Source organism: Oculina patagonica, chromosome 3 (genome assembly GCF_052425735.1).
Source record: "Oculina patagonica isolate OP01 chromosome 3, crgOcupat, whole genome shotgun sequence".
Classification (NCBI taxonomy): Eukaryota; Metazoa; Cnidaria; class Anthozoa; order Scleractinia; family Oculinidae; genus Oculina; species Oculina patagonica.
In genome coordinates, this window is record NC_135760.1 from 19,952,970 (window position 1) to 19,966,890 (window position 13,921).

A 13,921-nucleotide genomic window follows, 5' to 3' on the forward strand; every position below is an offset into this window, starting at 1 on the left:
GTGTGAAACCAATAGCACTCTGAAACTCAAATCCGGCCTGCTGTCTAATTGTTAGTCAGGAGACAGCGAGGGGTGGGGGGAGGGGGGGAGGGTTAATACCTGGAAGTAAAATGGAGAAGGGAACCGGGGGAAACCGGAAATATTTTGCACCATTACAAAAATAATATTTAACAATAGCATAGCACCAAGACACGGGCGGGAACCACCAAGGAAGTGGCAGGAACTGAGAGTAACGTAACCCGCGATCAGGCGTTCTTTTTTTCGATAAGTAGGGAGGTAGGGCATGATCTCAGGTTTAAAGGTAACGTAACAAACACAGAACCCACCTCCCCAACCTCCTGTCCACTAACAAAGACGTAAAGCATCCCCGCTCTTTTAACGTTGTCGTCCTTACGCCTCCCCCTCCTTCCAGGTACAGAAAGAGTAAGGGGATAGTGTGAATCTTTCCTCTCTCCCTCCCCCCAAAAAAGTTTTTACCTAATAATATCGGTCTTCTTATCTCTTTTCTTTCATGGAAATATTGAAATGTTTTGTGAATTTGTTATATTCATATAGAAGAATACCACACAGGCTGACAATTGACATGGCATTGTGGTTATCTTTTTACTTTATTATGGAAATCAAAGATAATGGTATAAAACGATTTCACATTCATCAGTACAAAATTTAATGATAAATTTATGACAGACTACTTATGTTAGAAGTAAGTTGCTAAAATTTTTTTAATATTATTGCAATAATAATAATGATAATAATAATAATAATAATAAAATCTTTATTTAAACACGAAGATATTTTTAGCATAAAGCTTGTGGGGTTGTGAACATGAAGTAGTTTTTTTATTATTAATATTATAATTCTGTACTTTGTTCTTTTATTTTAAATTTTATTTCTGAATATAGTAATAAGCAGCTACTGGGAAACTGTTCCTCTTTTGTTGGTTTGAATTTGTTACTAAAAATAACTAATTGGTTAACTCCTAAATAGTTACCTTAAAAAACACTGGAAGAGTCCCTGATTTTGAGACGGTCTGAGGTTGCTTACTGATGTACTGGATCAGAGGGTGTGAGAGCGAGCAACCTCTGACTGTCTAAGAATCTGGCTAAGGGGGAAGGGTTTAATTTTTAGGAAAATAGGGATTTAGATTCTTACCACCGTTTGCATTGATACATGACTTCAGAAATCAAAACACCCTCAGAAACCGGTTTCCAAAATTTCCGTCAATCAAAGGTTAATTGACGGAAGTCTTGGAAACGTTTCCGCAGGTGTTTTATTTTTGAAGTCATGTATCAACATAAACTGTGGTAAGCACTTGTGCACTGACACCCCCCCCCCCCCCCCCGCCTCTGCTGCTATATTATCATCACCATAAAACATTCCAGTATATATTTCCTCAAATTTGTTATACCATCTAGGATTACAGTGCACGCATGTTACATTACTTTGCACTTAGAATTAAGGTTCGACCCCTTGATTTTCTGTTCATATTCCTCTTGTGCTTTCAAATAAGACAGTGGTGGCCAGCGATGTTCATAGACATGTTCCCTGTTTTCTCCCTGAACAAGATCAAATTCTTCAGTCGACTCGAACACAGAGAAGTTTGTGGAAATGAAATGAAGACACCAGCGAGATAACTGCTTTGCATTGTGAGCCTGAAAATATAAAATGGTTTCACAAGAATTAGTGAACAACATTTCGTCCAATGAGACAAGAGATCTGAGGAGCTGCAGATGGCTCATTGGTGCTGGTGCTGAACTTTAGGTTTCCTGCTATTACCCCTCACCCACAGCAATTTGTCAGCTTGCTCTAACAAATCCCTGGCACCCCTTGGTAAAGAGATACATTGTGAGAGTAAAGACAATAACCTACCCAAGAATGCAACAAAATGGCCTTGGCAAAGCTCAAAACTGGACCTCTTGATTCATTATCTTTACACTGCGGGCTGACTGACTATTTAGGTACATGTACTCCTCCTACATGCAAAGTATGATCTTACAATATCTATTGAAGATGACGAAAAATTCTCATGTCACAGTCTATTAAAAAGAGTGTCTCTCATAACCTATTCAAATGTGTCATGTAAGTGGAAGAAAACCTCTCTGGTGACGTGTGACACTTGGTAGTTTATGTTAGCACTGATACTGTATCTTACAAATATCATAAAGTGACAAAAAATTGATGTTACTTGAACACAAATGTGCTCTAACCTGTGATGTGAGAAGGAGATTTATTACGTCACTTGTACCATCTGCTACTCTCTTCTGAATAGAGGAATCCACTTTCTTAGTGATGTACAGCTCACACAAAGTCACAAGCCTTGGCAGACAGAATCTGTCAGCTAAAATCATTATTTCTACAGAGTCGCCCTCCTCTATTGGGGCGTGGTCAGTGTAAAGGTACTCCAGTAAGGCCAGGAAACTTTGGAGGGAAGCATCCTTGATCTCAATCTGCAAAATAAAATAGTTTTAGAAAAAAAAATACAGGTAGAGGGAAGTCCTAGCCAGTTACCTCCGAGTAACTGAGACAAATCACAATGGAAACCACCATGCATTTATTACCTATTATATGATTTTCTATATTCATGTAACTTGCCTACTGACATAATATTGAATAATATTAAGAGAAATTTACTAGAAGTCGATTGTAGAACACTGTTGGAAATTAAACATTTTGAAATGCTGGCCCCCCCTAGGTTTTAAAGATAATACCTTCACCTACATGTAACACATTCTCAAGTCTCAAAAACCAGAAACAAACAAAATGGATTGAAAGCTACCAATCACAACCAACAGATGTGACCTTTTGAATCAGTCAGAGTGAACTTCTGTCTCTTGAGAGGTCTTTGTACACTTTGTAGATAATTGATGGCAAAGCAATAAGTAACAAAAAAACTAATTATTATAACTTTAATTTATTTTTTTGCTTTTAAGGTGGAACTCTCCGGAGCAATTATTTTGACTGTAAACTAAAAATAAAACATCAGCTATAATGTTTTACCTCTGTATCCACGTCACTCTCTCTGAAGGCCCCACCCAACATGGCTGCCATAACCTCTGACCTTGCTTTCAATATCATCTTGTGTCCGTAAACAGTGGTGCCCTCTACACAGAACTTGACATCAGCCAGTAATGGCTTGTTGAGAAACACTTTCTTTGCCTCTTGTCCTGTTTTGTCATTTAGCCATGTGCCAATACTTGGATTCAGAAATGAATCTCCCTTGAGTAAATTCGAGCAGAATTCAGACAACCAGGCCAACTGAAATTTCTCAGCAACAACTTGAATTTCTTTGACAAAGTTCTGGTCTTCATCCTCTGAAATGTCTGGTGACCCAGTGTAGAGAAAAGCCAAAACCTCCTTGAAAATACCGCTGGAAATGCTCTCATGCAATCTTATTACTGTTTTGCCTTTGCTTTGGCATTGCCCTTTGATGTGAACAAGATTTGGGCAATTACTTTCCTTATCACAAACCCAAGATACATCTTCAAAGATGGAACTGTAGGATTCATGGCTTGCAGTCATTCGACCAAGGAAAATGTTCTTAAAAATGGACGATGCAGCGGCAAGGACAGTTTGATGTGCTTCCACAGACTGACCATCCGAGAACAGAAATCTGACGTCTGCACTGTTAGTGTCGGACATCATAGAATGCCAGTCACTTGCGAACGTCGAAGTGAGGACTTCTATATGAGGTGCAAAACCTACACCAAGAGAGAGAGAGAAATAAAAGTAAAAAAAAATTCAAAGCATCATCAGCAACTACATCAATTCCAGTTAATGTGCTTTCGGAGTCAAATCCAAGCAAAGTCACACCCAACTCAATTATATTGATTGGTCAAACTGGTTTTGAATATGATAGACAGTGGATAGGAGGTGGACAATGTACATGCAATACTGGAATTGCTCTGGCCTAAATACAATCTGAGCACTACACCTACACTGTGGGAGGCGCGGTGGTCTAATGGTTAGTGCGCTCGCCTCCGAGTCGAACGGCCCGGGTTCGAGGCCTGGCCGGGGCGTTGCGTTCTTGGGCAAGACACTTTACTCTCACAGTGCCTCTCTCCACCCAGGTGTATAAATGGGTACCGGCGAATTTACTGCTGGGGGTAGCCCTGCGATGGACTAGCATCCCATCCAGGGGGGAGTAGCAATACTCTCAGTCGCTTAATGCTACGGAAACCGGGATAAGCTCCGGCCTGTATGGGCCACTAGGCTCGAAACAGACTTAACCTTAACTACACCTACATGTAGGCACTATGGTTAGCCTAAATGGGTCTCACTCCAGAATAAACATCTACATGTAGGCACTATGGTTAGCCTAAATGGGTCTCACTCCAGAATAAAATGGTTAGCTCCAACTTATTGGTTGCAGTAATGAAAAACAGGGCCATAGGTGCCTATGGCCCTGTTTTGATTTGACTGTTTCTCTACAAAAGCGGTCAGGTCCAGACCAATTTTTTGACAGGTCTGTACCCAATTAATTTTTCTTTGTCCTGTAAATGCGTCTATAATCAGGAATATATTTCTTCTTTAAGTACCCTACCTGCAGGTGGGAGTACTGGAGGAAGTGGTTCTTGATTTTTGACTGATGAAGAATTTTTGCTTCTCCTTTTAAAAAACCCCATTGTTTTTGAATTTATGCCTCTTCCCTTGTTAATGAAATTAACAGCCAACCCAGTAGCCGTGTTAAGGGCCTCCTGCACTCCGTCATTAGTCAGCGAACTGCATTCTGCATACGTAACATCAAGGGAGGTGGCTAGAGCCTTTCCTTCTCTTGTCTCCACAATGGTTCTGTTATGATTTGTATTGCTGTAACAGGAAAAAAATTAAGTCTGTGTTTATTTGCAGAACTCTACCCCACAACAGGTATAACCTCACTACAGAGTTGGTAAAATTAGGGATTTGCATTATGCTTTATGAAATTTGATGCAAACGCCCAAGTCCTATAACAACAATGTACATGTACAAGATGCAAATTGCAAATTAATTCTGAAAACAATTGTTGTGCAAGTCCTTAACATGCAATTTGTACACCAAACAGAGCAAAAAGAAGTCTCTTCTATCCACCTCCTCTAAAGTCAAAGAGATGGACAGAGAAGCTTGTCCTCTCACTTTGGGGTGTAAATTAAGGGGTCTGGTCTCATTTACAGGGTTCGTACTACACTTTTTCAGACCAAAAACTCAAGGACTTTTCAAGGACTTTCCAGGACTTTTCTTGGAAATTTCAAGGACTTTTTTTCACGAAATTTACCCCAAATCAACGATTTGCAGTCTGTTGTGCCATTGATGTGCTTGCTGAAGAACTAAAAAGATCGCTTCTTTTGGCGGTCTTCCCATTGCCTTGAAGCCTTTTGACGTTCAATAAAAAAATTAAGGACTTTCAAAGACCGAAAACCAATTTCAAGGACTTTCAAGGCCTTGAATTTTTATTATGAGATTCAAGGACTTTCAAGGCACGTGCGAACCCTGCATTTCGGGTGTTCAGGAAAGAATGCCAATATCATAGCTGTCGAGGTCTTGTTTAGTGCTGCATGAAGAAATTAAAATGAAACATTGTTGTACTTCGTTGCTGGCCAGTCTAGGCCGATCAGATTCAAATTTTCAGACAAGCAGTTCTGTCCCTTTCATGAGCCCCCCCCCCTCCCACAGAGCCTCCGATAGCATAATAAATATTTTAAAGAGACCCAATTAGAATTCATTAATAGCCTTTTACAGATACAGTTTACACTGATATGCTCGACTAACTTTGTGCCATAAAGATCCAGACCTCTCAAGTCTCACGATTTTGTCGTGAGACTCACGGTTTTCACTTCAATCTCACGATGAGGAACAGAAATCTCACGGTAAACAGAGTAACAAGTCATTTGATTAGCGCCTGGTTTTAGGACTCTTTTAGTTATTTTTGTCCGTCAGTTGATCAGTCTCCCGGTTTTTACTGAAATAGATCTCCAGATTTTTTGACCTCAATCTCCAGATTTCCAGTGCTTTGAGGTTGAGAGGTCTGAAGATCATTCAGTCGGGGGAATTAGTGCCAGTTTTGCCAAATCTCTGTTGAAGCACTCAAAAATTTCCGAATTATTTCACCCAAACAAAGACTTGCACGAGCGCTCACAAGTACTTTGAAAGCAATTGTGCGTGCAAACACGTCATGTTACATAGCAACTTCTGGGAAAAAACCACGGGCTCAGTCACTTCTCGGAAAAGTGATGTCGCCATCAACTGGCACTTGTTCCCCTGACTGCATTAAGGAGATCAAACTGTATTTGAATGTTGGCACGAACACAGTAAGATCGTACTTTAACTTATGACTGATAGACATGGATGGTACAACAAAAATCTTGCAGAGGGTTATGCTGGTAAAAAAAAATCTTGCAATGATTGGCTGATTCAGCAGATTCACTGCCTTTCAATGGTTTCCAATTGCAATTTGAGTGACTATTTTATATATAGCACAACTCAGGCAGCAATTGTGAAGGCATTGATGAATTTCTACAACTTACTTTCCGCCTCGAAGATCAGTTTTGGTCGCCAACAGGAGTATTGGTGCTTCTGGTACAAAGTGGCGAAGTTCTGGAATCCATTTCTCAGTCACATTTTCGAATGAGTTTCGATTCGCCACGTCGAAACACACAACAAATACATCTGTTTGAGGATATGAGAGAGGTCTTAGACGATCGTAATCTTCTTGGCCTGCTGTATCCCAGAGACCAACCGAAAATGGCGAACCGTTCAACATAAGATTCACGGAGTAATTGTCGAAAACTGTTGGAACGTAGTTGCAAGGAAAGTGCTGGGTCGTAGCAGAGATGAGAAAACACGATTTTCCAACGCCTCCGTCGCCCACGACTACAAGCTTTATATTCTGCATTTTTCAATCTTGCTTTGCGGTCAGGGACACTGCAATAGCTGTAGCTTCGAATTCCTCTTCTTCTAATTCTACTGAACAAAACATTTCTTTCCGCCATTTTATATGAGCGCAGTTTTATATCTCCTCCATGTCCTAAAATAGCCGACCAATCAATGCAAAGAACTCAGTTTCGATGACGTAAGGGTCTCAACTGGCATCATCTTGCACGACATATTGGGAGGGTAGGGTAAGTAGAGGCACCAAATCTCGGTAAATATATTTTCTACTTGTTCTCGCAAATCATAAATGGGTGCACCAGGCTAGGCTTGCTTTTTATCTGTAATTTTTTTTTCTGAAGCTGCTTCAGTATAAAATTTATTTTTGGGTTAAAATAATTACCATTTTTTCTCTCTCCCTGGGCTCCCCCTAAAAATATCCTTTTCCTCAAAAGTGTCCTTAGTTTTGCTGTCCCCACAACACTGGTCCAAATTCATTAGGGCAACATGGATCCAGCTTCTAAGGGCCCATTTACATAGAAAGAGGATGATCACTAGGATCGTCCTCCTAGCACTTGTATGATCCTAGCGTTGGGGCCAAATGCAACCCTTCACATACTACATTGAAAAATCGGATCCTAGTACTAGGATTCCATTTTGCACATAAGGATGATCCTAGTGCTAGGATCACCTTGTTTCCATGTATTAAAATTGGCCCTAACTTCTCTGTCTGAAGTAAGAAAAAATGCAATTCACTCAATTTGAGGCTCTAAAGTTCATCACTTATAAGGTACACCCAGAAAACTACCATGTCAGCGAACTACACTGATCAATTTTCAACCTCAAGTGCCAACCTCGTTCCAAGGATCTCTCTCTCTCCCTGCCACCCAGACTGCACAGGGGACAGGGAGAGGGAGCGCCTGGGAACGAGAATGCCTCAAGTGCCATGCACTGGAGCTTTTAAAGTTCCAGGGTTCCCCAAATGAACATGCATACCGAAACACAAGGAACACAGAGCCTCCCATCACTAGTCAATCCATCCCTTGACACTTTGCACCTTAGAAAATGATCTAATAAATGCCCACTCTTAAATAAATGCCTCGTATCTAATAAACGCCTCCCCTGAGGTGTAAAGTTTGTATTAGATGCCTCTCTAATAAACGCCCTGTGTCTATTAGACGCCCCCTCCAAGGATCGCCTCAAAAACCAAGGTAACGCTTCATAGAGTAAAATCACGCAATTTATTTAGTTTCGAAAATCGAAGAGGCCAATGATACCAACATGGTTGTCCCCGATGTCGATGAAAACATCAATATCGAACTGTGAACAACATCTCCAGGTTTTGCATTAGCGCAGAATAGATTGGACTTCTAGTCACAAACTCTGCTTTCTGTCTTACTTTGCGAACAAAGTTTGTGTCTTATTTGTTTTGTTGGCGTTGTTTCAGTTAAAATGAAATAAATGCCCCCTGTAGGACCCCTAAAATTTAATAGACGCCCCGGGCGTTCATTAGATCATTTACGGTATGCACTTTTTTTAGTTCTATGAAAGTATTATACTGATGTCAAACAAGATATGTAAGCTATGTCATAAATTGTTTATTAGTATTGAGACAACACAAAAGATAATACAGCAAAAATAAAGTAAATTTAATAATAAGATAACAGGAACTGAACAAGAGTTGTATACTGATGAACATTTGAATATGCAATAAGTACTCAGTTAATATTCTAATAAAAGCTTGTTTTCCATTTTCTCAGTATCACTTGATCATGAATTAATGCTAAATGGGGAAGATAATGAGAGGGAATACATTAAAAGGCACAATCTAATTGACTTAATATATAATAATTCTAATTGACAAATATAACATTGCATTTTTTTTGTTACATTTCTTATTGACATATCTATTTCTCTCACACAGTTTTCTAGTTTCCATTGCATGAGGGTCTATTATACGGGGTAGTTCAGTCCACAGACCTCCATGGTTTTTCTTCCTAGACCGCAAATTTATTTCATTTTATTTTGAAGACAGAGACCACCATAAATTTTCTTGACCGAACACTGCTAGATAATGAAGAATGTGTCCGCAGACTGGCACTCAAAATGGGCTTCAACCGCCAGACTGCCTGAGTATAATTGAACCTCTGGCATGAAGATATTATTAACAAACTTATTAAGTACCGGTAATATAGTAAATGGTTTGAACCCAGGAGTATCACAGGGGCGGATCCAGGAATTTGCAAAGGGGGGTGGCTTCTTACCAATATTTGTGTTACTATATTGTTCAAGCCCCAGTTTTGTCATGGGGGAGGGGGGGTCTCAGGCTTGTTATTGGCAGTTCTTTGAAAGTGGGAGTGCAAATTAATTTTGGGTTTGAGGCCCATATTACATGGAGCCGTAGGCTCCATCCCCTCTAGGGGGGTCTGGGGGCATGCCCCCTCAGAAAATTTTGAAAAGTTAAAGCCTCTTAGACGTGATTTCCGCGATTCTGAGAAGCTTTATACAGCTGTCAATTAGGTTATTAAACCCGGCTTTTTTCTATGATAATTTGGCAAAACATTCTTTCCTCGGAGAAAAAGTCTAGTTCTTATAAAATGAACAGTGATTTAAATTTAAAGTTTACAGACCACGAACTTACAGGCAAGAACAGATATGCGGGGTTTTTTGCTCACCCACGTGCGTGGAAATTTTTAGCCCTTGGCAAAGTGGCCTGGGGACAACTTTGGCGAATTTGCTTGCTTGTAAAATCGTTTCAATGCGAAAAAACGGTAAGAAAATTTGCTAAAAACTATGTAAATGGAGAAGAAAATTATTCCAGCAAGGCTAAATCAACTCTTGAAAGCTAAAAGGAATCTAATTTTTGAAAATTATACACACATGTTTTGTTACATTAAGGCAGAAGTTCGTAAAACAGGCTGTCGAAAATCTCCTATCTTGGAAAAATGGCCGTCCTTAATTCTGAACGGCCGCCTGACTATGAAAGGTGGATGAATATTGTCCTTTTTTTCTATTTTAATATGATTATTTCATTTTTCTGGTGGATCAAGGGGGGTGGCTAGCCACCCAATCCACCCCCCCTGGATCCGCCCCTGTATCAGTAGGTCGTAAAGTATGATCGTCTGGGTGAGAGTAGTTCTGAGAAGAACTGTTGTTGGTTATATTCTTCTCAGAACTATTCTCACCCGGACGATCATACTTTACGACCAAACTTATTAAGATTGACATTTCTTTTCAAGAACCTTACAATCATGAATGTACAAATTTCTTTTTAGTTCTATGAAAATAATATTATAGATAACAACATAATGACGTAGGTTTATTAAAACTAACTATTTTAGCACAAGCTGTGGGTGTGGCACCCAATCAGAAGGGAATGGGACAAGGCTAGGGTTGGAATGAGGCAAAGGTGTGCTGCAACCATACCTTTCCTCGATCACTTCCATCCTCAGAGACCCAGGGGCAGCAAGTCAGGGAAAAATGAAGAAAATCCCCTTCTTGAAAACTTCTGTTGCTACAATTTCTGCCCAGACTAACTTCCCCTGGGTTTCTGAGGATGAAACACTCTTCTTACCAATACAGTAAGTTAAGCCTAGCTGTTTCAGTTTTTTATTGAACAGACTTCATCATCAATGCCTTGTGAGCTTCCAAATTGACTTCTTGTACAATCTTGACGTTGGGTTTCTGTCCAAGATGTCCTCTCCAATCCACTACCATTTGACCTCGAGTTAAATGCCCATGAAGCTCTATTGTAGCATACACACTTGTCTCCTTTGTTACAATCTCTGGTTGGACAGCTACTGCCACGGCGAGAGGATCACAGCAGGTGTAACCTTCACCAAAATGTGAGTGAGTCCGTTTTTTCTTGTAAAATGTGCTAGTGATGTTTGAAATCTTCTGGGCAAAATCTGACTTCTTTGTTCCTTGTCCACAGTAGTGATCATAAAACTCCCAAGGGAAAGCATGGTTCAGGGAAAATTCCCATGTTACCATGGAAACTGGACAGGTAAGCTGATTCAATACGACATGGGCAGCTTCTACATCAAAATGGAAATTAAATTCAGCACTCACTGAGGTGTTGCCTTTCGCTTCATAGTTGCCTCCCATGATGACAACATTTTTCAACTTGGAAGCAATGTTTGGGTCAAGTCGGCAGGCAAGTGCAATATTAGTCAACGGACCAATAGGAACCAAGGTGATTTCACCAGGATGTTGGTCAACAAGCCTGATCAGAGCATTTACAGCATGTTCTGACTTCAGTAATGACATATCTGGGTGTGGAATGTCTTCGACATCACCCATGCCATCCACACCATGAAAATGGGATGCAGAGTCCTTTAAATCACCTGTCAATCAACAAAATTGTGCAAATTAATATCAACAATTGACAGACCCCAGGCAGACCACCCTATGTGTTCGTGGTTAATAATTGTTCACTTAAGACGAACAATAGAAATATGTTGAAATCTATGAGAGTTACAAATAAAGCTCTGAATAAAGCTCTGAAAATTACATTTATAAATGAACCTCTTTCAAAATATTTCAATAAAGGTGACTTAAATGTTAATCTATCCATGTGTGGTGTTTTTTTCGCGATCTGGGCCATATTAAGCGTTTTTTTCGTATGTTACGTTCGGCCGGTGGTCGGTAATAGGAGAAAAGGAGACAATGTATTAAGCGTTTTTTTCGTATGTTACGTTCGGCCGGTGGTCGGTAATAGGAGAAAAGGAGACAATGTATTAAGCGTTTTTTTCGTATGTTACGTTCGGCCGGTGGTCGGTAATAGGAGAAAAGGAGACAATGCCTTGTCTCCTTTTCTCCTATTACCGACCAATGGCCAAACGTAACATACGAAAAAACACTTAATACGGCCCAGATCGCGAAAAAAACACCACACATGAATAGATTAACATATAAGTCACCTTTATTAAAATATTTCGAAAGAGGTTCATTTAAAAATGTAATTTTCAGAGCTTTATTCGTAACTCTCATAGATTTCAACATATTTCTATTGTTCGTCTTAAGTGAACAATTATTAACCACGAACACATAGGGTGGTCTGCCTGTGGACAGACAGGCATGGGTAGCAAGTTCTCATGCAAGTTTGGACATATCACTGGCTCCCCTGGAGTGGGCCTGTAATAATAATATACAGTGGTAGTGCAATCTTCAGGATTTTCCAGAGGGGCAGGGAAATATTTACACCATCAAATCCACCCTACCGGTGGTTGGCCTTGGGTTAACCCCAGGAGAAGCAATATCTAAGGGATACTAATTCCCCGGGGCATACTCCCCCCAAAATGCCTATACCGGCATGTACTGCCCAATAGGGTCGTGATTTTGGGCTCCCAATCTAGAATCCATATATTTTTAGAGACAATTTCTAGAACGGAGCATGATATTTCGAATGGATGAAAGTTTAAATTATTAGCAGCCAAAATGGGGTGTTAAAAAATTGACCTTTTTCTAGAATGGGGTATCATTTTGAATGCAAATTCCTTCTAAAACAGGGTACTACAGTGGAACCCCGATATAACGATATGCCAAGGGGGCAGTAAAATTATATCGTTATATCGAGGAATCGTTATATCGGGGTTCCGTCCCATACATTTTGCAGGGCCACTTCGGTCCACCGTGTCGGCACTCTTTATAGAACGAGGCATAACACAATAGATGCTATTCTTATTCAATGACATGCAAATAAGTGGCCCTGTATTCTGCAGTTTTGCCTAGTAGTTTTTACTATTGCCGGGACATAACATATTCATCGTTATATCGGGAATATCGTTATATCGAAGATCGTTATATCAGGGTTCCACTGTACTATGAAGACCAGGGCGACACATACCCACTCAAAATATACCCTAGTAACTCCCTCTCCTCCCCTCCGCCCCCCGAATATACGCAACTAAAAGAGGCCGGATCAAAGAAACTAAGCTCTCCGATTTTAAGGATAAAACAGCCCAGATCCAAGAGCGGCTGATTAAGTTAATGAAACATAATTATAACACCGCCATTTCTTACCTAGCAATGGGCCGGTTGCTCCTTTAAAAACAGGAATATCTGTTCTATTGCACAACTCCAGGACTTTGAGAACGTTGACACAAACTTTGTCCAGAGGAGTATTCCCTGCTACGCAAGTGATCGCAACAACTTCGACATCTTCTGCTGACAAAGCAAGAAGAATGGCTTGAGCATCATCGATGCCAGCATCGCAATCAATAATCAACTTTGTCTTTGCCATGATTTCAACTTCCTTCACCAGCTTCGCTACAAGAAAGGAACGAAGGATCAGTAATTCCACCCGCTGCAAGATGGTCAGCGGTGCATTGCGAAAGGAAGAAGACGGGTGGTGAGGGGAGGGGTCAGTGGTGTTACTAGTAGCCCTCGATCGACCCCAGTGGTAACCTGCGATCAGGCTTTCTTTTTTTCGCGGCGGAGGGAAAACGCCTCTCCGCCGCGAGAAAAATAACGCCTGATCGCAGGTTACCCCAGTGGGGAAGGGGCCATTCTTGCCAGTAAAACAACATTAAAACAACATCGGCAACGACGAAAACAAAAAGTTTCTGACATTAGACGCTAACGGCTCCAGTATCCACTGAGTAAATTAAATCCCTGGAGAAAATCCTGGCGACGTGGGTGACTTATCCCCCGCCCTGTTGATAGCAAGTGGATAGTGTTATTCGGCCATTGAACAATCGGGCTAACTAGATGTTGTATCGAAACTAGATGTTCTAGGCAATTGAAATATAAGACGACTTACATGCACACATAAAAGCACTTAACCTTTCTGCCAGGATCTGGAAGGGTATTTTCCGGATCCGGGATTTGAACAAAATATACAGTGCGGGATTTGACTGCTCCCCGGGGAAGCGGGATTCGCCAAAATTTGGGCTCGGGATACGGGATTTGTCTGTCGGGAATTTGGGAAATCGTCACGACCCAAATAAATATTTAAGCAGCGAAAGCTAAAGAAAACCAACCAGGCTATTGCTAAGTTGTGTCTCTTTAAAACTATACTAAGTTAGCTTCAGATGGGCACACAGCAGAGAGTATTTTGTTACAACCAGATGCCAGGAAA

At 40.6% G+C, this 13,921-nt stretch overlaps 2 protein-coding genes across 2 annotated transcripts; both read right to left on the minus strand.

The window, feature by feature from the left end:
* Positions 1 to 602: 602 nt before the first annotated feature.
* LOC144645320 (rho-related protein racA-like) lies at positions 603 to 6,964 on the minus strand. The gene is made up of 5 exons (XM_078504849.1): positions 6,498 to 6,964; positions 4,541 to 4,806; positions 2,998 to 3,698; positions 2,208 to 2,447; positions 603 to 1,652 (listed from the first exon to the last, which is right to left on the minus strand). The coding sequence occupies exons 1-5, from the start codon at positions 6,863 to 6,865 to the stop codon at positions 1,434 to 1,436; spliced, it is 1,794 nt and encodes a 597-aa protein (XP_078360975.1). The 5' UTR covers positions 6,866 to 6,964; the 3' UTR covers positions 603 to 1,433.
* A 1,501-nt stretch (positions 6,965 to 8,465) lies between these two features.
* Positions 8,466 to 13,124, minus strand: LOC144645397 (inosine-uridine preferring nucleoside hydrolase-like). The gene is made up of 2 exons (XM_078504966.1): positions 12,865 to 13,124; positions 8,466 to 11,186 (listed from the first exon to the last, which is right to left on the minus strand). Exons 1-2 carry the CDS (start codon positions 13,082 to 13,084, stop codon positions 10,450 to 10,452), a joined length of 957 nt encoding a protein of 318 aa, XP_078361092.1. The 5' UTR covers positions 13,085 to 13,124; the 3' UTR covers positions 8,466 to 10,449.
* Positions 13,125 to 13,921: the final 797 nt, after the last annotated feature.